The sequence below is a fragment of the Pan troglodytes genome, chromosome 12 (genome assembly GCF_028858775.2).
Source record: "Pan troglodytes isolate AG18354 chromosome 12, NHGRI_mPanTro3-v2.0_pri, whole genome shotgun sequence".
NCBI classification, from domain to species: domain Eukaryota; kingdom Metazoa; phylum Chordata; class Mammalia; order Primates; family Hominidae; genus Pan; species Pan troglodytes.
Genome location: NC_072410.2, coordinates 72,133,277 through 72,159,208, shown reverse-complemented (window position 1 = coordinate 72,159,208; position 25,932 = coordinate 72,133,277). Strand labels below are relative to the sequence as shown.

Here is a 25,932-nt window from a genome sequence, read left to right as displayed (position 1 = left end):
CCATGTCTGAGCGAAGACTTCATGTAGAAGTTCTGCTTTATGAATAAGTCCCTCTAAATTCCAGTAGGCATCCAGGTGGAAAAAAGAAAAAATGCCTCGTTGCTCTTGCTCACCCTTCAAATATCCCTCAAACATTACTGCTGCAAAAAAGCCTTCCAGGTGGTCCCAGCTTCGTTTCAATGCCCCACTACAGCCGCACAGCACCTAAAAGTGCTGTCCTTCTCTGTCCTATAAGTGCTCCCTCAATGCCAGCGTTCTCATAGAGATGGAGAGCTTTGCATTGCAGAAACCCTGTTGTCCTCTTTCCAAAGTCAATGCTCCATAAATACTCATGCTCTGGCCAATGCCCACAGCCACCCTTACCCATAGTGGTGATGATGGGAGACAAGACACATCAGGCCCCACAGCAGGCTGTTCTCAAACTCCCTCTAGCTGATGGTGCACATGATAAGAGGCACCGTGGGATGACTGTTGCCATCGGATCACATACCCAATTTGTTAGCCCAAACTTGGACTAATTTTAGAAACTTGCTCTTACTTTTCTGCAATGCAGAAGGTATTATTCTATACTAATGATTAGCCCCTTCACACGGGAAATTCACAAACAATTTTAATTGTGCTTTTTAAAAAAACACAAGTACACTGAGAGTTCATTACTATATATCTTAATATTATGTAATATGCCATTTTGAAGTTCATACTTACAGTGTTTTTTCTTTATTATGGGCAAAGCCTGTTTTATCTTCAGAGTTATCCATCACTTTAATGCTTTAATAAAAATAAACTCTGAAGTACTTAGATGTGTAAGTACCCCCACCAGAAAGAATCCTAGACTACAATCTCCTATTACCTTCACTTCCATTTGTTAATGAAAAATAAGCAGATATTTACTTCTCGGAGACAGTGTCCTAACTATCTGAAGAAATACAATCCATTGTCTCACATGGCTTCTCTGGACCCTCAATGTGTAGGGCTGTACATGCCACATACTTCAACCAATTATAAACTGCTTTTTTTTAAGCCATTTTAATTTCCAACAGAGTATCCCTAATTTCCAGTGAAGTTCACTTACACTTACTGACGTCTCACCTACACAAACAGGGCACTTTTTGCTTTAGCTTTGGTAACTTGATCAGCACAATGAATTTTACAATCTCTCCCTTTCTTTTGACAATTACCACCTGAGCCCACTGTGCAAAACAGGGGCGCATGAAAAATACAGAAGAGAAAGCTCTTCAATCAGAGGGAATAAAGAGAAAGAGGTTTGGCCTGTAAGAGGCAGTTCTTTGAATTTCATTTTATTTTTTGAGCCAAGCTATTAGATTTGTGGGTACAAATAAGATCTCTTTGAAGTTAGCAAGAAGCCCACTGTGAAAGAAGGGAGACGGCCATTACCACACATTTTATGTGTTGAGCAAATAAAGTCCCAGGATTCAAAATATATTCTGCAATTACTGAAAGCAAAACACTTTTCTTTCTCCTTTCACCTTGTTTAGAAAGAGCATTTTTCTCTAGAAAGAGTTCTGTTGAGGCCGGGTGCAGTGGCTCACACCTGTAATCCTAGCATTTTGGGAGGCTGAGGCGGGCGGATCACCTGAGGTCAGGAGTTCAAGAGCAGCCTGACCAACACGGCAAAAACCTGTCTCTACTAAAACACAAAATTAGCCAGGCGTGGTGGCAGGTGCCTGTAATCCCAGCTACTTGGGAGGCTGAGGCAGGAGAATTGCTTGAACCTAGGAGGCAGAGACTGAAGTGAGCCGAGATCGTGCCACTGCACTCTAGCCTGGGTGACGGAGCAAGACTCTGTCTCCAAAAAAAAAAAAAAAAAAGAGTTAAATTTTCTCTTTCCAGTTTCCTAACTCCCCTCCCCAGTGTATCTATCTTTTGAATCAAAGGGAAAGATCCCATCAATAAAAGGAGCAGCTCTTTCCAAGAAAAATTATGCCTGCAATGATATCTGTGGGGCTTTGTGATGCATGAGTACAGAGCCGAAGAATCAATGGGGTTGGGGCAGGGTGCTGGTGTTGTTTTATCCCTGGGCAAGTCATTCAAACCTCCGATTTTCTACATTGAGAATAACAGGTTAATAATACTTTCTGGAATGCTTGTTGTAGTGTTAAATTAGATGGGATACACACATATATTCTTAGTGAATCACAAAATGTGATTCAAATAGAAACTTCAGTCATTTCTCTCCTATTATTGACATGTTTTCTCAGCATTTTGTCACGTACATTTGAGAAATGAAGTATCAATAAGGAAGAGAAGCGTATGTTAAGACTTTCTTAGCAGCTGGTGAAAGAAGCATTCCGTGTGTGTGTGTGTGTGTCTGTGTGTGTGTGGTGTGTGTGTGTGTGTTGGGATGGGGGATAGAATTCACTGTTGGAGACACAGGGTTTCTAAGCCAGGCTCAGACTCCTGTTGCTCAGGGACTTAGGATCCAGGAAACCTTACCAAGGAAAGAAAACTAATAAGCTCTAGAATAAGCTCCTATATATCTGGTTCCCTGACTCCAAATCAATGAAAACTGTTGGGACTTAAGTAACTTACAAATGCCTTTTTAATATCAAGACCAATATTATATTTTTCTCACTTTTTACATTTTAATCATGCATGCTTCCTTAGGTGCTGCATTTTTTGAGCTTTATTAAAAATACATAGGTTCCTACCACATTAAAGGGGAGGAGAGGCTTGTGTGTTGTATTATTAATTATGTGCTGAAAATGAAATTCTGGTCAGTCTTTGCAGAAGGTACAAACACACCCCTAAGCAAAGGATTTTCCATGTGAAGGGAGACCGTGTGGTGCAAGGCTCGTTGCTCTGACTTAACATACACTTACTCTTGAGGTCTAAGTTCCTGGCTCCGGCGGTGATTTGCGTTGTGATTTTTGTGTCAATCTTTACAGTGTGGAGGTTGCTGGTGTCCCTTGATATCATCACGTTGTGCCACTGATTGTCATTGAGAGGTTTATTTGAGCTTCCTTTGATGAGGTTAGCACCATTCCCCAAATCAAACACGTAATGTAAGTACCTGGGAAAAAAATGAAAGAGGGGAAAGTGCCATCACTTTTTAAATTTTGATGAACCTAAAGTAGATATTACAAATGGAGATCTTTTTTCAGGTGGTTCCATCCTTACTAGAAGTCACGACAATGAGTTACATAGAAACTCAGCTATCAAGAAGGTAACAAACACTATTCTGTTTCAGCAAAGAGGATTACTCAGTGTTTTAACTAAAGGAAACAGTGAAAATTATTTTTAAAATCATGGTCTACATTTAACTTTACGAGTTTGGAAAGCAATATCTTTCACCACGCGTTCCCTATTCCCACAATTCCCTCCATCCTTTTCTAACACTTAAAATGGCCATTCTTCTCGTTCTTGCACTTGCTTTTCTCCTCTATCTCGATTCCCTGTTTGAGGATAGGGAATGTGTACTCATCCTTCAACATCCAGGTCAGATAGCCTCTCCCTGCTCCACATGTTTTTCTAATTTACCTGAAGAGTCTCCTGAGCCTTTGCATGTGATCATCTCAAGAAACATGTCACAGTGCTTTTCTTTTCTGTTTATGTGTGCATCTACAAACCCTAGGATTGTGTGTTGGTGTGTGTGGGTATGACTCGCAGTGGTAGAAATCTGAGATGTGCATAAGGGTGGCAGAAGTATATATATTTATATCCGTGCATGGCACCTGATGTAGCATATTGTAAATATGCAATAATATTTTCAGAATGAGTGAATAAATGCTGAAATCAATTAAAATACATTAAATTTTCCTCACAGTTTTAAGGCAAGTTTATACAAATCTTCCTTTCTAAATTCTCTAAGGCACTCTGACATAGAATGAAGTTTGAGTTAAAAGGATTTTTTTGAAATTTAAACAATCTGAGTACTTGAATTAGCTATTTAATTTAGCATAGACTAACCTACAAACTTGTAGCAATGCTTTTGTGGAATTACATTGTGCACAGTCAGGAAATGCCCATTTGAATTGTAAGATTCATGAAATGCCTACCATAAATTAGAGCCCAATGTAATTTGTATCTCATATGTGAAAATGTAGGTGCAAAAAACTGTCCTGAATCCATATTAATTTAAGATACCTAAGACATGATTTAAACAAATGCGTTCTTATTTGTCCTCCACCTGCTCCGGCCCACCACTTTATGAGCCAGTATGTTGTTCTTAGTGTATATTTTTGGAAATTGACGTCCATTTTTCCAAAGTTTTATTTATTTGCTATTGAACAGGCATGTACTCACCCTTTAACTAATTCAACCACAATAAAGTCATTTCCATCCCCACTGTTATATAGAATTAGTCCATCTAGGGATGTTGTCTTGAACTGGAAAAAAAGATGCATAGAAGTGTAGGCTTGCAAGGTAGCTAAGGCAACATAGCTCGATTTGGTCTTGAAGGTGACAGGATCTGCTATGATGTTCCTGAAGCCAAATCTGGCATTGAGCTCACAGTAATCTATGTCGCCATTTTTACACAGGTCAATGTATGCCATTCCATTAAATGTCAAGCTCTGCAGGTGTCCAATGAAGTTGGAGGGGACAGAAGAAAGATACCGTCGTTCTGTGATGATGCCAGTCTCTATGTTATGGAACTCCAGCCTAGTATGATCACCTGCCATTTGACCTAAAAGAGAAGATAATATATGATTATTTTCTGTATCTGAAAGGCACTTTCAACTTTAGGCTTTCACAACAATATCACATTCTAAAATACAAGGAGCCAAATCCCTCCTTGGTACTCAGTTGCATATAGTAAGAACACTTAAATGATGCCAAAAGGTAAGCCTAGATTATATAATAAAACATTCTTAGGCCAGGTTGTAATCCCTGTCCAAATTTTAGTCTTAACAAAAAACATCCTCATTAACAAAAGTAATGGTATATTTTAAAGGCAAAAAATAAACAAATTAGCAAGAGAGTGAGGAAATAGTAAAAGAAGGAGAGGGAGGAAAAAAGGAAAGAAGGGAGGGTGCACACAGAGACACATTAGGGTCAGTGACTATTCTCAGTCACCCAACTAGAAAGTGATACATCTCAGCCTCATGGATAGGTGATGTTATTCCTTATAAATGTTCTTCCAGGAAAAAAAAATGTGACTATATATTTTCCTATACCCAGTAGAAAAAATGGAGAGTCGCAGCCCTTTCTTCCAGTAATGAAACATGAAAGTGTGTTTGAAGTTAAATATATACTATTCACTTTCCCTCTTCGTGCTCAATAATGACCATAGTTTTTGTTCATGCTAGTTTTCTAAATACATTAGAAATCCTGTTGATTTCTTCACCTATGCCTTTTTTTGTCCTTAAGTTTTCTATAACTAAATCAAGCAAAATACACTAATTGAAAGCTTGCCCAATTTTGATAATACCAGTAAAATTGGCCCACCATGCCCCATACCACAAGGCAAAAATCTTCTTAAAACATCCTAGGGTGAAGCTTGGATGCAAATTTATTTAGCAACTGACTATTCCACTCAGTCCTCATTTCTCTCTATCCCTCCATATTTCCCTGTCAAACCCATTAATAGCAAACTTAGTCCCATCTTTATCTCCAGAGTGATCATTTTACCTGTTTGCAAGGTTGAAGGTAAGATAAATAAGCAAAGATGTCAACTTGTTTTCTAAATATTGAAACACAACATAAATATAAGGTACTTGTATCAGTACTAGTGATTCACACCCAACATCTTGCTCTTGTCTAAATAAACTGTCAGTCACTCTCTTCTGCAACTAAAAATGCTCATTTATTTTGTAATCAAGTTCTTCCACGTGCTAGTTTCCCTGCCCGATTTGCCATAATTGGAAAACGTATCAAGTTACCTCTTTCCATCATCCATATTATTAATGAAAATATTAATTAGAGCTAATCCCAGAATCAGCCCCTAAGAAAATGCATTGACCCTTTTCCTCAGGGGTAATGAAGACTGAACAACCACCTATGTGTGTCCCCTTTGGCCAGTTTGACAAATTTCCATTTCTTTAGTCAAGACAGCAAAATATTAGACAGCATTTTAAGGAAATATCTGTAAGTAAAATTTAGATGGCATGCTTTTTGTTGTGCAAGAAAAACTGTTTATATGTTTGGTTAATTGACTTTGATGATTATACATATATTTGTACACAAAACTCCCCTGAACTGTACTTAACCCTATTTCATTTTCAAACACTCTTTTTTAGTCTTGATCCTGGAAACAACATTCTACTCATCCTTGGCATGTTCTCTTTTCAGCCATTGGATTGTTCTGATTCCCTTCCTGCAAACATTTTTAAAACAAAAATGTCACCATAAATAATTGTTTCGTCTCTCTCTACCCTCACTACCATGCCTCCTGATTGTCTATCTGATGCAAAAGTACTATTACATCCTTGTCAATTCTGGTTTCTCCTGTGACATCATTTCTATCTTCTCCCCCAGTTCTTCTTGTTCAATGACCTCAATATTGTTCTGTGGGGATCTACTTCTTTGGTAACAAATAAAATTAATCCTTAATTATTTCCAAATATAAAGCTCTAAAGACACTAGCAACATTGAATTAAGAAGCTAAGTACAATGAAGAATATGAGAAGCTTAAAAATCGGCTAGATGTGGTGGCTCACGCCTGTAATCCCAGCATTTTGGGAGGCCTAGGGGGGCAGATCACCTGAGGTCAGGAGTTTGAGACCAGCCTGGCCAACGTGGTGAAACTCTGTCTCTCCTAAAAATACAAAAATTAGCTGGGCGTGGTGGTGGGCACCTGTAATCCCAGCTACTCGGGAGGCTGAGGCAGGAGAATCGCTTGAACCTGGGAGGTGGAGGTTGCAGTGAGCTGAGATCGTGCCATTGCCCTCCAGCCTGGGCGACAGAGCAAGACTCCATCTCAAAAAAAAAAAAAAAAAAAAAAAAAAAAAGTCATATGGGCTTTGATATCCCCTTGGGTTGATTTTTATTCTATGCCAAATTAAAATATGAGCCTTAACTCAGTGACCCCTACCCTGATCCTGAAACTGTCATGTTTCATCTTAAAGTCTCTATTGATGAAACAACCAATAGTAAAAAAATTCTGAAAAAAATATTTCTAACACTTGAAATTAAATATTACCTCCAGTTGTCAAGTTCTTACCAGCTCTAAAAGAGGAAAGACCAGTTAATTCCAGACTAATGAGTTCAGTAACAAAAATAAGACAGTATATCTGTTTTCCTCTCTCAAAGGAATAAAATATGCACACAGAGCATAAATAATAAAAAGGTAGTAAAACAGCATTGAAGCAACTATGGCCCAGTTACAAGATTAAAAAATATAATTACAGTTATGGTAGATATATTTGTTCACTGGGGAGAATTAGCCCCCAAAAGCCATTATTTGATGACTAAGAAAATATTAACTGATTGTTGCCTTCTTTAAAAAATTATTTTTTCTCAGAATTTTACTCCAATGTTTAATCCCCATCAGTAATACAGCCACTTCTACTACTGTAGATATTTGTTGATTAAATAAGAAAAAATTATAAGACTTTGAAGGGGAAAGATTTTTAATGTTCTAATGATTTAAAAATGCACTATCCAAGGAAAATTTGGAATAAGCAAAATGCCTCTGATCACAATATTTAAGGTATAACAGATTGACAATAATCTCCAATAAGACAACAACCAAAACATGTTTCCTAGATGCTGTGTTTGTATAGAAATCTCAATATTTCCAAGTCAAATATTTTTACCAAAATAGATAGCAAGGTTAATATGTGCTCTGCGTTAGGTTACATTTCTCATGTCGAGCAAAATAACCCTCCCTTACATCCACTTGTTAATTCACTTAAAATTGCTGATTGTGTGGTATATGTGTCAGGTGCTAGCCTTGGTATTGGAGAAATAGTGTTGAGAGGAGCAGAAAGGGCCCATTTTCTCCAAACTCATGCTCTACTGGAGAAAGGCAGACAAAAGAGGTTAAGGTTGTAATTAAATCTATAATAACAAAACTCAGAGAAATGTTATGAATTTGATGAACGGGGTATTGTGTTGGTAAATGTGAAATGGAAGAAGATGCCAGGTTTGATATTTAAGCTAGATTTGAAGAATTAAAGAGAGAAAGCCCTGTTAAGAATTGGAGAAAGGGAATCAAGGGTGGATTCCAGGAAGGGGAGACGGATGAAGGAAGGCTTTTGGATAACAAACAGCTACAGAGCATGGCTGGAGAGCTGGGAACAAGTAGGTTAGTGACCCACATGGGATTGAAAGGAGCGGGAGCGCCAGGGTCCAGATTTCTCATAGTGCTTCTTACATTCAGAGCTAAGGAGGATTTGAAGCAGGGGTTAACCATGACTCGTGTATGTGTGTGTGTGTGAGTATGTGTGTGTGTGTGTGTGTGTGTTTATTCCCTTTGTGGGTGCAAGAGATTGGAGAGTGAACTAGGGCAGTTATAGTAGAAATGAAAATCATCAACAAAAAGATAATTTCACAAATATAATTTCCAGGATTTACTAATGATGAGCAGAATGAAGGAAGGGAATGATGATGCCTGGCTTTCAGGCTTGGGTAACTGGATATATGGTGAATGTTGTTCCATAAAGGACATACACACAAAGATAAAAAAAAAAAACACAATTCTAGATTTTTACACAGACTAGATGATGAGTTGAAGCCCAGTGACTTCCCACTTAGGGATTCCACAAAATTTGTACAACCCCTTGTCATCTATGACCTAGGAAATCTCCTTCCTTGGGCTTCTCTGCTGGCAAATACTATCCTCATGATCCTAGGTGAGGTGCAAACATTCCCAAGAAGATCCTGAGTATGTACTGCCCTGTGTTCAACAGATACCTGACTTAATAGAATTACTATAAAACTTAAAGATATGGGAAAATGTAGGACTTTGCATGAAGAGTCTCTAGTACCTTCCTTTCAGAAATTCTTCTCATTCAGTGATTTCTGACTTGCTGTAAAATTTAATAAGAAACTCCCATTGCTTCTCTGATTTATGGGTGGCTTCAAGTGGCCACTAGGATATTTGAAGGAAATCTCAATCTAAAGCTTTCATTGCCACATTTGGAAGCCTTTTATGTACTATGTAAATCAAGACTGAATTATTCTTATGAATTGTTGGCTTTCATGAGATCTCTGACAAAATAGAAGAAGAAGGAAGAAAGAAAGGAAGAAAGAAAGGAAAGAAGGAAGGAAAGAAAGAAGGAAGGAAGGAAGGAGGGAAAAAAAAAACAATTTACCCAAGGTATTTAAAAAATAACTCAGCATTTGATGTTAAGTCTTAGGAAGGAAGAAATGAGACAAACAGTCATAAAGTAATCCTGACTTATTTGTTGCCTTCATCTAAGAAGGCAGAACTACTATAACTGCCCTAGTTCACTCTACAATCTCTTGCACCCACAAAGGGAATAAATACACACACATGCATACCCACACACACTCAGACACACACACACACACACACACACACACGAGTCATGGTTAACCCATGCTTCAAATCCTCCTTAGCTCTGAATGTAAGAAGTGGTACGGGCAAAGCAATTTTGAAACTATTTTAGATGCATTATTGGATTAAGCAAATCAATAAATGACATTACTGCGAGCCAGGATTCTCATCTTGGATGAAAACACATGAAAGTATGGAATGGGAAAAATAACAAAACAATGTTGTAGGTATGAAGGTACCAGTGTAAACTCACACTTTATAAAATGTGTGTTATGTGTATGTTTATATGTACATATAATGTATATGTCTGTGTGTAGATGCATTTACATGTATGTTTGGGTGTAGGTATATATACTTGAATACATTTCTTATCTCTGTCTGCTGAAGGGGTCAAGCAGCAAAGATACCCCAGCAGCACTGAGGTCACCTACCACCCAAATCTTGGTCTGTATCATTCCTCACTAAATGGAAACTAAATGGCTAATTCTAGGGGCGAAGTGTGGTAGACAAAAGTTGTACCTGGAACATCCTGTTATTCCGAGAAGTAAGAAAAGGGCCAGGCACGGTGGCTCATGTCTGTAATCCCGGTACTTTGGGAGGCCAATATGGGTGGATCACCTGAGGTCAAGAATTCAAGACAAGCCTGGCCAACATGGTGAAACCTCATCTCTACTAAAAATACAAAAATTAGCTGGGCATGGTAGCATGCGCCTGTAATCCCAGCTACTTGGGAAGCTGAGACAGGAGAATCACTTGAATGTAGGAGGCGGAGGCTGCAGTGAGCTGAGATCACTCCACTGCACTCCAGCCTGGGCGATAGAATGAGACTCCATCTCAAAAAAAAAAAAAAAAAAAGAAAAGAAAAGAAAGGAAAAAAAAGAAAGTGCTAAAAAGATAATTGGAATGAAGGCATGTCATGAGATCATAGAGGCCAACTTAATGAAACTCACACTGGCAAAAATTGAAAAACATTTGCACACCAAAATCATAAGATAGAGTAATTATGAAGTATTATAAAAACATAGCAATAGTGGGTCTACAACAATAAGAAAAAAAGGAAGGGAGGAAGAAAGAAAAAAAGAGAAATGAAAAGAAAGAAAAATTTTAAAAAAATAGGAAAGAAGGGAGAGAGAAGGAAGAGCCCTTGCTTACAGCAGAATGCTAAGCATTGACTGTAAATGTGGAAGGAGTGCTGGAGTTTGAAAATAATCATTTTTTGTAACTCTCAGAGTAAAGATTGAATCAAGCAAAACTCTGCAATAGATACTAAATCTAGGGCAAAATTGTGATGAGTTACAGGATATTTACATGGTCTTAATGTCTCCCCACAGACAGTTTATTAGTTGAAAGGGAGAAAACGTAGTAATTATATAATGGAGAAACTGGACAACATGTTGACCAAGTGGTCAAATTAAATCACCGAAGACATGGGCAGCGTATGCCCCAGATGGGATACTGTACAGAGGCCATAACATCAACAACACAGTATTTCACCCAAGAATGTAAAATATACATTCAATCATGAGGAAATATCAGATAAGCACAAACTGGGTGACTTTATATTAATACAAAACAGGAAGAGATTATATACTTCAACGATGTTAATGTGATGAAAAACAAATAAAGTTTATGGGAATGTTCTAGATTAAAGGAGGCTAAAGAAACGTGACAACTAAAAAAAAAAAAAAAAAAAAAATAGCTGGCCCTAGACTGCACACTGTGCTGGAGGGGAAAAAATGCTTATTGCGTATTGATAACATTGAATCAACTGACAAAGCTGGAATATGGATTACAATTAGAAAAATAAATTGTATCTATGCAAACTTTACTGAAGTCAGTGGCTTTTATTTCTTAGGCAAGGGGATATTCCCATTTTTAAAAAATACATGCTGAAGTATTTCGGGTTAAAGGGACACTGTGTATGTAACTTACCCTCAACTGGCTAAGATAAAAGTTAGAAAGAGAGAGAGAAGAGACAGTGAGAGAGCACAAATGTCAAGACAAATTGGCTTAAATGTTCACAGTAGTAAAGGTATAAGGGTATTCTTTGTATTATTTTTGGAACTTTTTATAAATTTGAAATTATTTTGAAATAACTTTCTAAAATACATTTCTTAAAAAAAATGTTTTTCACCATTCTTTTGTTTTCATCCCTGCTACATCCACTGCAGTACAGGCCTTATAACTTTACATCCTAGACCATCTAAAACACTGCCACAGAATTAATTTCGCTCAAAACATATTTTCTCCGCTTACTCTTCATTTTAAGCGCAGTGACTTCCAATTTCCTGAAAGTCTATGAAATATGAACTCCTTCATCTAGACCATCAAGTCATTGGCCTCAAAAGTCCATTTTAGCACCATGCACTTGCAAGAAGCAAAATAAAGCTTCTTAGTTCCCTGAACATTATTCTAGCCCCACCAGCATCATTCTTTCTTGTCTGGAATTCTTTCTTGCATTATCCTTTCTTTAAAGCCTAGATCAAATATTATCAATTGCTTTAAACAATACCCAAAACCAAGTTCCTTAACTTCTCTTCTGAACTCCAAGACTATAAAGTACTCAAGCCAACCATTCAGTAGTTCATCTGTTACTCTATGTAACATATCGCCCTCTATAATAATCTGTGTTTTATATGTATGTATGTATTTGCCTTATAATATCATGCATTGTCCGAGAAAATACTTTCTATAGAGCCATACACTTACTAGATATCGACAAATATAAAGCAATGGACGGTAAGTCAAAACCAACAAACCAAAAAACACAAAACAAAAAAATAAACGTAGGTTCTCTCCTCAGATCTCGTAACACATTCCAATAAAACATAATTCACTTGTGCTCTTCGAGTACCACTTACCTCATCTACAAAATGGGAATATGTGTGTCCTATCTACTTCATAGGACTCTAATATTCGAGAGGCACTCAGAGATTTTAAAATGTTCTGTTGTAGTTCTGGCATGATCTTGCTGTTGGCAGCTGCCTCTTCCCAAACTCTTACCTGTGACCTTAGATACTAACTGTTCATTTCCATGCCTTTTGATAAAACCCAGCTGTCCAAACTGTGGATGCTGATCTAAGAAACAATTCATTCCTCTTCAAAGAACTGTCCTAGACCAAAACTAATTGAACTCCAGTGATACTCTTCTGCCCCGTAAAATTTTTTTACCTTCCTTCCCTAAGTTAAGGAATGATTCTTTCAAAAGTTTAAAATCCTGTAGGTAATATCTCCACATTGATACAGTTGACTGTTCTCTGGGCATGCGGACCTCCTTCGAATTGAATGAACAGACACATATCCACTGTACAAGGACCATTTTGTGCTTTTTACCAGAATAATTAACATGGCTATCTCTCTGAAAAAAGAAAAAGCAGCTAATATCCCAGTGGGTCACGTGCTTGGAGTTGTTTTCAAAGTAAATAAAGGCAAAAGGATTTTTCTTCCATGAGGCTTTCCTATGTTTCTAGGGTGGACCTGCATACAGCTCACCTCAGGAATCTAAAAATGGGGGTTGAACTTGACATCCTTAATATTAGAATTTAACCAACTGAGCTAAGTGGCCAAAAATAATCTATTATAGCTTAAAATGAAAAAGTGTTTCATCTGAACACCAGATAGATAAACGCCAGTATATCTATCAACTTACCTAGAAGTTAAAAGGTAAAACTTGCAGTTGTTCCTTGCCAAAATATATACAAAACAAAGAAACTCAACAGAAATTGGCATCTAAACATGACTGCAATATTTGATGAGGCACCAAGATATTTATCAGGCCACAAAAGAAAATATATTATAATTTCTTCTTGCACTATTAAAGGGCCAAGAATATGACATAAAATGTGTCATTTTTGAGGAAAAACACCTAACAGACTGCTTATTTAATAAAATAGTTACTAGAAAAAAATAGAATAAAAATGGATGTGTGAATACATTTCAAGTTGTGTACCAGCCTTGGTGTGCAAAACCACCTGCAAGAAATGAGAGTCAAAAGCGTTAGCATAGGAAAAGACAATGGGACAGAGGTGTTTACCTGTCATGGCCTGTTGGTCATCCACCGTTAACTTTAAACTTTTTCCACGCCGAACTACACGCACTGTGTGCCACTCGTTATCATTGAGGTTATAGCCGGCAAAAAGAGTCTCGGGACCTTTGCCTGTAGAATATGCCAAACAGTCATTATGGACACTCAGAATCAGTCAAGCAAATGAACCTCACAGAGAGTGAGAGAAAGAGACAAGGGGGGGAAGCTGAGGGAGAGGGAGGAGAGAAAGAAGAGAGGAAGAAAGAGAGAGAGGAGGGAGAGAAAGGAAAGAGAGAAGAGGCGGGCTGGACCAATTTTCAAGCCCATTAGAGTCATAGCAAGCAAGGAAAATGACAAGTTTTACAAACATTCAGGTGTGACCATTTAAGAATCTTTAATCCTACGCATTGATCCATAACAAGTGAATTAACCTGCTGTCATAAATAGGCACAGTCAATACAGCACTGGGAACCCACCCAAATTTACACACACATTTTTAAAAATAAAGTCTCTGATTTTTAGTTACCACTTTCCTGCTAACAAAGTGTCTAGCCATCATGTAATCTCTGAGCTCTAGAAGACATCTGACTGTAGCCCATTAGCCAATCGTTTTCAGTGAGATAAGTCTCCCAGTAGACTCTGGGAGAAGGTACTATCTTGTGTGATGGTGGCTATTCTGCTCTTATACCTGGTACCTCCAGTGCTCAACACGTTCTTAGGTTCTTTAGCCTCCTAAATTTATGGAATGTTGAGTCTAAAAAACACATCGAAATAAACCTTACAACTAATTGACCTGTACGTCACAAATCTCTCTGTGTGTGGCGGAGGCACTTCTGGCAGGTGTAGGTATAAGTATTGACTCACAGTAAGTGGACCGAAGAAAAGGAAAGAAAAAAAAAATAGGCACAGCAAATAAAGGGCCAATTGTTGAGCATGAAGGAAAAGTAGTGATAATAAACAACAGTAGAGAGCAAGGGATTACCAGTGGGCATTGAGTGGGCAAGAAGTATAACTGGGAAAGTAACCGCTAGTGAATCTATATAAACCTATGCAAATGAAATTTAAATGGACTCAGCAGAGACATATTATTTCAGAAAGGTGTTTGGTAGAAATTATTGAAATGATTAAGTTGGACTATATCCGTCACCTCAAAAAAAAAAAAAAAAAAGCAAGGGAAAATGCTTTTAAGATAACCAGATATTTTTATTTAAAAAATAAGTATTTCTACTAATCTGACATTATGAGTCATTGAGAAAAAATAACATTAAAGATACATTGTTTGGTAATGAATTTTTTCCCAGGTGTTTTTTTAAGTATGGAAACATGCTGGTACATTAAAATAATGAAGGGCATTATATCATTGAGTTTCATGTCTTTCAACGAACTGAGAATCAGGATTGGAGTTCACAATTTGTTTAACCAAATTCTGCCAGCAAAACCAATTAATGCCCAAGGATCACGGGAGGATATATGAGAAAGTAAAGATACAGGCCAAGGAGAAGAAGAAAAAAAAAGAGGAGAGCAAGAGAGATCGAGTAAGAGACAGAGAACCAAGTAGAAGAAACCTCAGTTTTCCATCCACATGAGATCATTGTTTTCTTTCAGAACTACAGCCTATCCACCAGCCTATTGATTTCTCTCTTATGGTGCTACTAATAATTCAAATGTTGTATCCTTGGCTGGTGTATCTCAGGTTAGAAATAAGCCAGTGATATGAGCTAAATTTTAAAGGATGAATTGCCTCAGTTATTTATATCTTTTTGTATCTTTAGAGAAATTAAATTACAACTCCAGATACATGAATTTAAAACTATTCTAGATATAACAACAGTTTTAAGAGATTGATGGCTAAATAAGTAGAGAAAGCCTGCTAGTCCAGCAACTGCAAAAATACTTTGAGATCAAATGTTGAAAGCAAGTTCCAGGATGAAAAAAAAAAAAAAACTCTTTCTAAATTCAATAGTGAAGAAAGAAGTGTTTAATAACTCTGCAGCATCTTAGCATCCTGCTGGCAGTAAGGGTCATCTTTCACTTTGATCCTTGAAAAGAGAACATATCATTTTAGAGCTATTTTTATAGGGGACTTTTTTTTTGTTAGAAATATGTGCTTTTGAAGCAGCTTCACTTCTATTCTTTTCTTTTTTAAATATATTTTGTCAAGGAAAGGAAGCATACATAAGGGTGATATCACCGTTATACCCCATCCTGGGCTTGATCTTGCAGTAAAGTCATAATGCTTAATCTATGCAACAACTATTTCCATAACAACAGGCACAAAATCCAATTAAAAATAACCCTTTGGTTCATAAAAATCTCTGTGGGCCATCTTCTAGCTCCTTTCATGCATTATTAAAATTGTGAACAGATTGATTTTAGAAGATAAGGTTTTTAAAAAGGCACTTAATAGTCTCACTTCAACACAATGTTACCCATGCAACATGAAGTGTAATGGAAAGTGCACTAGACTGGGAGTTAAGAATTGCGGTTGCTAGATCATGATTTCCTACTAAAAAAGAAGTTGGGGGTTGCTGAGTGCTTATTATGTAGCAGGCACTTTGTCTGTTGTCTTGTTTCACCTTTACATTATTAATCTGCAGATGTGAAACTGAAGGCCTATAAAGCTACAACTACTTGTCGCCAGGTCACACAGCTAAAAAGTGGTAGAACCAAGTTTCATCCTTGGCCTGACCTACTCAAAGCCTGCATGCTTTTCCCTGCATTATTCAGCCTCGTAGTTATGAGAATCTTTGGCTAACAACTTAATTTCTCACTTTCCCCATATTGGAACAAAGGAGATGGAAAAGATCCTCTTTGGGGTGACTCCCAGCTTGCCCTACAGAATGATCACACTGCTAGCAAATCCTACACACCCTCTGCACAAGTCCTGGTGGAAGCAAATCTCTAAGTAATACAATGTCTATCTAGGGATGCTGAAATGACTGCTCCTAAAGATATGACACAGAAGAAGGGACATCATTTTAGGACCTGTCTCCACCCATAATCAGCAATTTGCTAACACACTCAACTTCTGGTGGTCTCAGCATTCCCATCCATAAAGTGAGGAGAGTTTCCAGCTGATCTTTACAGTTCCTTTAGAATTTCACTTTCTCACAGAATTTAACATATACAAACTTGTTAAAGAAAGATGGTTTAACTATTGAAATTTTGAATTTCAGAGTTTGTCCTCTTGCTATAATTTTAATAGCAAAATTATAGTAACTTCAAGCTTTTAATGACCTTTCAGGATTTCCTTTCCTTTGGGGGATATCAAACCATGCATCAGTTGTGCCAACGTCTTTCTCCCTGCATCAATGTATTAAGACTTAACGTGTGTGTCCCTCAGAATTCACTATGTTGAATTTCTAACCCACAAAGTGATGGTATGAGAAGGTGAGGCCTTCGAGATATGATTAGGTTTAGATAAGAGTGGAGTCCCATGATGGGATAGGGCCCTCACAAGAAGTGGAAGAAACACCAGAGCGTCCCCTCTGCCATGTGAGGATACAAAGAGAAGGCGGCTGCCTACCAGCCAGGAAGAAGGCCCTCACCAAGAGCCAAATCTGCTGACACTTCAATCTTTGACTTCAAGTCTTCAAAAAACTGAGGTGAAAAAAAAAAATTCTGTTGTTTAAGCCATCCAATCTATGGTATTCTGTTTTAACAGCCCAAGAAGACTAACACAGTGGGCAATATTTTAAAGACTTTTAAGAAAGTCTATAGCTGGCTGGGCGTGGTGGCTCACGTCTGTAATCCCAGCATTTTGTGAAGTTGAGGCGGGAGAATCACGAGGTCAGGAGTTTGAGACCAGCCTGGCCAACAGGGTGAAACCCTCTCTCTACTAAAAATACAAAAAATAGCTGGGTGTAGTGGCAGGAACCCGTAATCCCAGCTACTCAGGAGGCTGAGGCAGGAGAACTGCTTGAACCCAGGAGGCGGAAGTTGCAGTGAGCCGAGATCTTGCCACTGCACTCCAGCCTGGATGACAGAGAAAGACTCCATCTCAAAAAAAAAAGAAAAGAAAGAAAGAAAAGAAAGTCCATAGCCTTATGTCTATTAAAAGACATCATTCCTTATATTTTGTAGGGAGTTTTGATTTGTCTGTAATTTTACACTTGATTTTTACTGTAACATATTATTTAAGCCAGATATATTAATTTTTCATTTTATAGTTAAAGAAGCAGATTTAAAAGTGTTGAGCGAATTATTAAGTCTCAAAGGCAGTAAGAAGTAGAGAGAAGACTGAGATTTTGAGATTTTCTATTTTCATTAAAATGTGTTTTCCACAGAAAATGATCTGCAAGTAGTGTAAGAGGTACAACCGGACTGAATGCCCCCAGCTAATATTTCACCAGACCAGGTCAGAATTCAGCTCTACAGGCTAATGTTATATTAAAGAATTTTAGAACTAGGAGGGACATGAGAAGTGTAGAATTTCAGTCATCATCTACAAATAAGAAACATGAAGTGCAAAGACATTAGATGACGTCCTCATTGTCACAACTGTTAAATTAAGAAGCATAGGTCTCTAGACTCTCAGTCTAACAAGCTTTTTTTTTTTTTTTTAAATTGTTATTAAGACAGAATCTCGCTCTGTTGCTCAGGCTAGAGTGCAGTGGTGCAATCTCGGCTCACTGCAACCTCTGCCTCCCAGGTTCAAGTGACTCTCCTGCCTCCGCCTCCCAGGCAGCTGGGATTACAGGCACCCACTACCATGCCCAGCTAATTTTTGTATTTTAATAGAGATGGAGTTTCACCATGTTCGAGGCCAGTCTGGTCTCGAACTCCTGACCTCTGCCAGCCTTGGCCTACCAAAGTGCTGGAATTACAGGTGCGGACCACTGTGCGCCCAGCCCTAACAAACTTTTAAAAAATTATTCTGTTCATTAGACAATGCTGATTTAGAATGAATTTCTCAAGGCACACCAAAATCTGAGTCTGAGTTTAATAAGTCTGTCAGTGCTTGTCAACAGAGTTTGACCTAATCTATGGTACAACAGCCAAATTTTTTGGCTGGTGATATTCACTGGGTCTGCTGGTGACCCTGTAGCTAAAAGCTATTGATAACAGATGGAAGTAGAAGCAGTAAACATTTCAGTTTTCCTTAATTCAGTGTAAATTGAGTGTTCTTCCACAACCTACCCATCCATAAATTCAAGGTGTCTCTAAGATTAACTCCTAAGAAGGGCTGGAGTTAACCCTAACTTGAGGCATGGTACCGACAGAGGAAAATGTGTGTTAGCAAGTATATGTGTGTATGTGGGTGTGTGTGTGTGAGAGGGATAGAGAGAGAGACACACACTCAAAAGATGGTAGATTTATGGCCATTTTAGTAACCACATTTGCTAATGACTTTTACTTCCATTTTCACATCAACATGATTCTTAGGTTTCTTTAAATATTAGTCTCAGAACAAAGGAAATTTCATGCTATAATTTGTAGTTATGGGAGGTAATGGTAAAGAAAACTGGATTTTGTCCCCAGTCTGTCATCAACTAATTATGTCACCTTGAAGATGACATGTATTCTCTCTATTCCTATTTTTATCTGTAAAATGATAATCCCATATAAAAGCATATTAAAAAAAAAACTTTCCTACAGCCAACTTCAAACTATTGTCATTCTTAGAAGGACCAAAACTACCTTGCAGCTACATGAAAGAGTGCAATGTTATAGTGAATATCTCTAATTGTGCAAGCTTTTTATTTTTATTATTACTGTTACTAATTTCATCACTTTTCTTTTGGCACAGTAGGCAGAGAGCAGACCAAGCCTTATAGAGGCTCTTCTACCCAAGAATTACTACACTCAAGTGAAGCCAGAGGACAATATTAATACGTGCTAGAAAATGTGTTTATTATTTTATATAGTCAAATTTTAATGGTGATAACTGTTTTTTTATTTTGACAACATGTAATTATGTTACAACTATTTTTGTTAATCACTATAAATTTTGTTAATCACTATAAATTATATTTGAAAGTACTGAAGCACAGACTACTAAGTGAATATATTTAAGAAAGAAAGAATAGCATTCAAGGGATGCATAGCTATGCTACTTAGTCCAACTCTCCTTTTACAGACATCTCCATGGGAGGTTAGTTGCCTTGCCTCTGTCTTCCTTGTTATTGGCAGGATGAAACTAACGCCTGGGTCTTGAACTTATTTAGGACCTAACATGCATTACCTAATTGTCTGGCCAAAGTCAGAGAGGGTAAACATTCTTTGACCTTTGCATATCATTCCTTTCCCTATTTATATTTATACATATTCAAAAGATATTGTTCTAAATACATTTTAAACAAACCCACCTGCTTTGGATAGCAGAATCAGTACAATTTACAAAGAACCTCACTGCCATACACAGTTTCGGAAGCAGTGATGAAGCAGGTGTGTTTTTTCACATACCTCTTTACATTTCGTTCAAATGTAGATTCTCACATATTTCAGGGGAGATCTGCATGCATCATAAGAAAAGCTTGAACTTGGTTGAGAGTTATATAAACTTGGATTTGAAAGCAGGTATTGCATTTTCTGGTTGCTTAGGCTTGGGTATGTTAGCTTCTTTGAGCTTTCCTTCCATCATCTATAAATGTGAGATAATAATGCCTACCTTATTTCATAGATTTGTTGTAAGGACTAAGGGATATAACAAATCTAATGTGTTTGGTGCTTTGCACTTTGTGTAATCTCAATGAATATTAATTTCCTTTCTCTCCTTTTTATAGAAAATAAGGTAAATAACAGTGCATGAGTTCTGCAAACCACAAAAGGATCTACCATTAAAAAATGGTTGACAGTCAAATACACTATACACTATATAAAACTGTATATTGAAAGAAACATCCACAATTTTTATTTGAACAGGCACACTGCAGTCTAGTTTTTTGAAATTAGGCCTCCCAAAGTCAAATTTTTTGGAACAGTTGCCATTTTAACCTGAGATTTCACAGTATTTGTGTTTGGTTATTTAATTCCTAAGCATTCACCCTGAATATAAAAATAAATGTAAAATACACTTGCAAGGGAACCTGAAATAGATCAATAACAACATGCTTAATCTTGTTGGGTTAAAATAAGATGTACATGATACTAAATTTGGATGCTTTTTGCTACAAATCCTTCTGTGCAAATATCTTGTGAACAATTTATACTGGTTTATGAAAGTGGACGGAAAATATAGTGAAGAGAAATAGAGAAGAATAAAACAAAGCTGAGACCCTTTCAAGCAATGCAAGCAAAGACATCTAAGAGACAAAACTGGCAGATGCCTCTGGAACTGAAAGGTGGATGTAGCTGTAGAGAAACTTGAAAAAAAAAAACACAAAAACCCATAGCAGTTATATTTGGAGTTTTAAACTCTTAGATGTATGTGCCCCAAGTGTAAACTCATTGCATCTCTACGCACCCTTTAGGTATCTTTCTCCCTCTAGTGGTGCATATATTTTAAAGAGGTTAACTACATAAATGAACTATCTTTATGATGTACCCTGCTTCTGGTATATATATACTCTGGTATAGTGCAAACCAATTGGTTCTAAAGTTCACTTTATTTGTCTAACATATTCATTGTAATTTCTATTTTAAAATTCTACCTAGTTATTTCAGTGGTTAATCTGACTTGCTCAATTAAACCATTTATCGAGCATGAAGATTTTGATGGGTATTTCTGCAAAACCATCACCTAACAAATTGCACAGATGATGGACAGGCAGGAATTTTTTAAAAATACTAGAATCACCTTATATGTATAAATTGGTTCTATATTATACATGATTGTTCAATATATTTAGACCTACAACACCTGGTAATTGAATTAGGAAGAAAAGTTACAGTACCATAGCATCTGAGAATTATAAAATTTTAAAACTGAATGATCCATATTGTGTCTGTTGTTTATCCCATTTAGCTACTCATTTATTCTGGGTTCCATGGCACCCATATGCTATTAATTTTGTTTAAAATTTATTTTGTGCCAAATACCGATCTCAGCATTGGGAATATCCAAGTTACAGTCAAAGGAACTTACATTCTAATAGGTCAGAAGTCAAAACACTTTTTCTGTAAAGGGCCAGACAGTAAATTTATTTGACTTTGCCGACCATGTGTTCACCATTGCAACTCTTCAACTTTACTATTGCAATGTAAAAGCAAGCATAGAGTGTATGTAAACAAATGGAGTGGCTGTGTTTCAGTAAAGCTTCATTAAAACAGGGAGCTAGCTTGAGAGCTATAGTGTTCAAGACCCTGTAAGATAAACACGTATAGATAATTTAAACGTTTCCCATAAATTTTGCATTGCATATTAAAGAAATAATAACAGAAACATACTCAAGAATTTAAGTGTGAGGAAACCTGAGTTTTAGATTCGATATTGCCATTAACTGTAACATAACCTTAAAAATACTAATTCTCCTAACCTTTTTACTGCTGTTTGTTTTCTTAAGAGACAACTAAAATCAATTTTTAAAGGCTTTAAGCCCGGGCTCCCCACCCCCCAGGCCACAGACAGGTACCAGTCCATAGCCTGTTAGGAAGCATGCCGCACAGCAGGAGGTGGGCAGCAGGCAAGCCAGAGAAGCTTCATCTGTATTTACAGCCGCTCTCCATTACTCACATCACCATCTGAGCTCCACCTCATGTCAGATCAGCAGTGACAACCGATTCTCACAGGAATGCAAACCCTATTGTGAACTGCACATGCAAGGGATCTAGGTTTCATGCTCCTTAGGAGAATCTAATGCCTGATAATCAGTCACTGTCTCCCATTACCCTCAGATGAGACTCTCTAGTTGCTGGTAAACAACCTCTAGTTTTACTGATTCTACCTTATGGTGAGTTGTATAATGATTTCATTATATATTACAATGTAATAGTAATAGAAATAAGGTGCATGATACATGTAGTGAAATTCAATTATCCTGAAATCACTCCCGTCTGTGGTAAAATTGTCTTCCATGAAACCAGTCCCTGGTGCCAAAAAGTTTGGAGACCACTGCTTTAAATGACACAAATCAATTGCAAAGTCCTTCTACTTATAAAATCTAGGATAAATTAGGTTCCTTTTCTTTTCTGCAAATTTAGAATAGAAACATTCATTAAATGCTTGGGGTGTGTGTGTGTGTGTGTGTGTGTCTGCATGCACCTTTGTTAAAAATTTGGTTATTAGGTTTCTACGTATATCAACTTTTCCAGGTACTAACAAGTTTTATTTGGCAGTTGACTTTGGGGACAGTAGTCTCTGGGGTGAGGCAGGACCTTGTGAGAAGCTGGAAGCAAGCCTTGTCATTGTGACAATGATGAGAAGATGGAAGCAGGAGCTACCACTGCTTGATGCCTGAGTCATGGTTGCTGGCAGCAGTACTTCCTACCTACAAATGATGAGAGGATATGTTTCCCAGGTTGTAATTATGACACCTTCAGCCTACTATTTGACTTTCCCATTACTGTCTGGTTTTAAAGTGATCTGTCCTCCAGTTAAAAAAATTCAAAGGAGATTAACTCCTCATTACAGGTTTCTATTTTATCCTTCTCAATTTTTAGGTATTGAGTTGGGAGTGAAACCTGTTTGTTTTAATTTTTCACAAGAATCAGCTAGAACATTCAATTACAAATTAAATTTAGACATGTAAATGGCACTTCTAAATTTTCCTTCTTCTGCCTCTTAACATTACTAGAGGCAGGATGAGCCACATAATTTGAGAGTTCATCGCAAATAAAAATGTGGAGTCCTTATTCAAAATTAAGAATTTCAAGATGGTAGCAGTGGAGCATTAACCCAAGCACAACACAAGCTCAGCATATGGCACGGCGTGACTGCATAAGTTGTATGCTGTTGAAGCCAGTCCTTATTAGGAGTATGAGTTTTGTGCTTATTTATTTTTGATGCTTCCTTTAGTAGATTCTACATTCAGGAATGAGCAGACAAGGCTGGAGGCAAAATTCTTCATTTATCTATGTGAGAAGCATAGTTGAGTCACCTTCCCCATAGTATCCACACTTAATGACATGGCCTCTGGGGTATCAGAGAAGCTGTCTCAGGCTTGTTTTGCTGGCCAGGCCTGGTGCCAATCATGAACTGGGTTTGGTGATACACCAATAACCCTCAGAACCAGGAAGCAAAACTACCTGCTGACCCATGTAATTCCTTTCTCTTTTCCTTCTCTATTCCTCCTCAAGTGCTCCTCAATTTAGCCAAGGATATACCCTTGAGAACTATTCAGAATGTCCCATAAAGAGATGCTTGCCTCCTTTTTTTTAATAAGCAAAGAGATAGAGTCCTAAGGACAGACACATTTCTTTATGCTAAAAATACTAGAAATACTCATCCCAGTTAAAAAGTACTTTGACTAAATGATATAAAGTCAGACATTAAGCTTGATGTTTGTTTTTCAAAAATGAACACTAATAACAGAAAAAGACATTTTATAAACTTTAAAAAACCCACTGGAGAAATTAAATAGTCATGTGCTGACCAACTATATTGCATTTATTTTTTGACCCACACAGACTGTTGACTTTTATCCTGGTTCTACAAGTTATTAGCTGTGTGACCTTGAGCAACCTTCTTACTTTCTGCATGCCTCAGTATCCTCATCTATCTCATAAGCTAATACTAGAAACAATGTAAATGGGTTTAATGCATCTTAATAACTCAAAGCTACTTTTAATCAAAGGTTTAATGCATCTTAATAACTCAAGAAGCTTACCATGATCTGATTTATGGTAAGCTTTCAATTATAGTAGTGATAAAAGTAACTATCATCAGTATTATGTTGTCATTTTTATCTTCTCCTCAATGAGTTTAAAATCTCAGAGAGAATATGATATAGCTCAGTGCCTTGAACATAATGGCCATTCACTAAGTATTTGTTGAATGGGTTTATTTGTGTAAACTTTGTGGGACTTTTTTTTATATGGTAGATGAAATACCCCTTGATATTAAATTAAGCCAAGTAGTTGATGAAAAATAACTCCATCTTTTAATGCCTCCATTCACTAAGAAACGTAAATATAAAGAAAACTCTGTCCTCTTGTTTTCATATTTAGCAGGATGGAATTTGGTAACCCCTACAGGCGGAGAACTTGAGTAACTCAGTTATCTGGATAATTATTTGGACAGCTTTTTCGCTCAGTTACATTGAAAATAAACTTCATGATACATACAGCCTAGTAGAACAAAATGACCTAAGGTTAGCAGTGAATAATTTCTGAGTCCAAAGGAAATAGTTGGCTTAGAAATTGGGGGAACTCAAAACTTAATGAGTATTTAATTATAAAAAAACACAGATCTTGTCCTCAAGTGGATGTGACCTTGAAGAGTCGTTGGAAACACCCTCCAGAGACTTTTCTGCCATTTTCCTAAATGATAGCAAACTTATTCTATTATCTACAAAATAAATTTCAGTATTTCTCGATGCTTCACTTCCTGCTCTATTTCTTCTGGCCTAAATATCATTGCCTATGCAAACGAATAAACAAGGTTAAAATCATCTACTTCATCTACTAAGAAACATTTAGCCTCTGTAGTTTTGTCATTGATTGTACCCATTTATGACAGACAAGGATAAATATCTCTTATGTAAATATATTTCAATGCGAAAAACATACATTTTAAGAATTACAATTTACTTTTTAAGAAGAGAATTACATTTACAACACAGTAAAAATGAACACAAATTAAATAAATATATTTCTAGAAAAAATGTTCTAAAACTAGCAATCTTTAAATCTAATCTAGCTCAACTGGCAAGTTTAAGAAGTATAATAAAATAAGCCTAATACAATGAAAGTAACAATTCAGACTGTGATTTTATTTTTTTCAAAAGGTCAATTCCAAGGGATGCTTATCACATAATAGGACAGCTAGCAGATATAAAATTGAGTACTAAATAGTTCCATTTGCTTTTGAGTAAGCATTAAAAACTGAAAATGTATTCAGTGTTTGTGTAGTGTGAAAGAAAAGGGTTATACTGATTTATAGTAATACTCATTTAATGTATTTTCTGCAATACATACACAATGCCAAGTTGTCTGAATAAAAAAAAATCAAAAAGCATATGGGTCCTGAGCATTTGGATATTTACAAAATGTAAACTGATATTCCATAAACAAAGCCATGGATTATAGTCACAAATGCAATTTTTAAAAATGAAATATATCATTCCATGTCTAAATACACCACTATAATATAGCATTTTTTTAATGAGGTCAAGAAGAATGTACATTTTTTCATAATTCAAGATCAATGAATTTACCTTTTACTTTCCGTTTCTTCTTAACATAAGGATAGCTGAATATTATTAAGTACATGACTGAATTCACAAAATTTAGTTCATCCTCAGTACTTCTGAGATATTCTAGTATAAACTTTTTCCAAAAGTAAGAAGCATATTAGAGAAAAAAAAAACCCTAAGTTTCTGCCTTTATTAAGTTTATTTATTTTTTCTTCCTTTCTTTTTACTGGGAAGTCATTATAATGCGTAGAAAT

General features: G+C 36.8%; 1 protein-coding gene across 28 annotated transcripts in view; it reads right to left on the bottom strand.

The window, feature by feature from the left end:
- The window catches only part of NRXN1 (neurexin 1), a 1,116,221-nt gene that overhangs the window by 578,442 nt on the left and 511,847 nt on the right, over positions 1 to 25,932 (bottom strand). For all 28 annotated transcript variants that reach the window (XM_054678383.2, XM_054678382.2, XM_054678385.2 and 25 more), the window contains 3 exons: positions 13,455 to 13,577; positions 4,264 to 4,645; positions 2,841 to 3,031 (listed from right to left, as the gene is read on the bottom strand). In XM_054678383.2, coding sequence (XP_054534358.1) covers positions 2,841 to 3,031; positions 4,264 to 4,645; positions 13,455 to 13,577 — 696 coding nt within the window. The remainder of the gene's footprint in view (positions 1 to 2,840; positions 3,032 to 4,263; positions 4,646 to 13,454; positions 13,578 to 25,932) is intronic.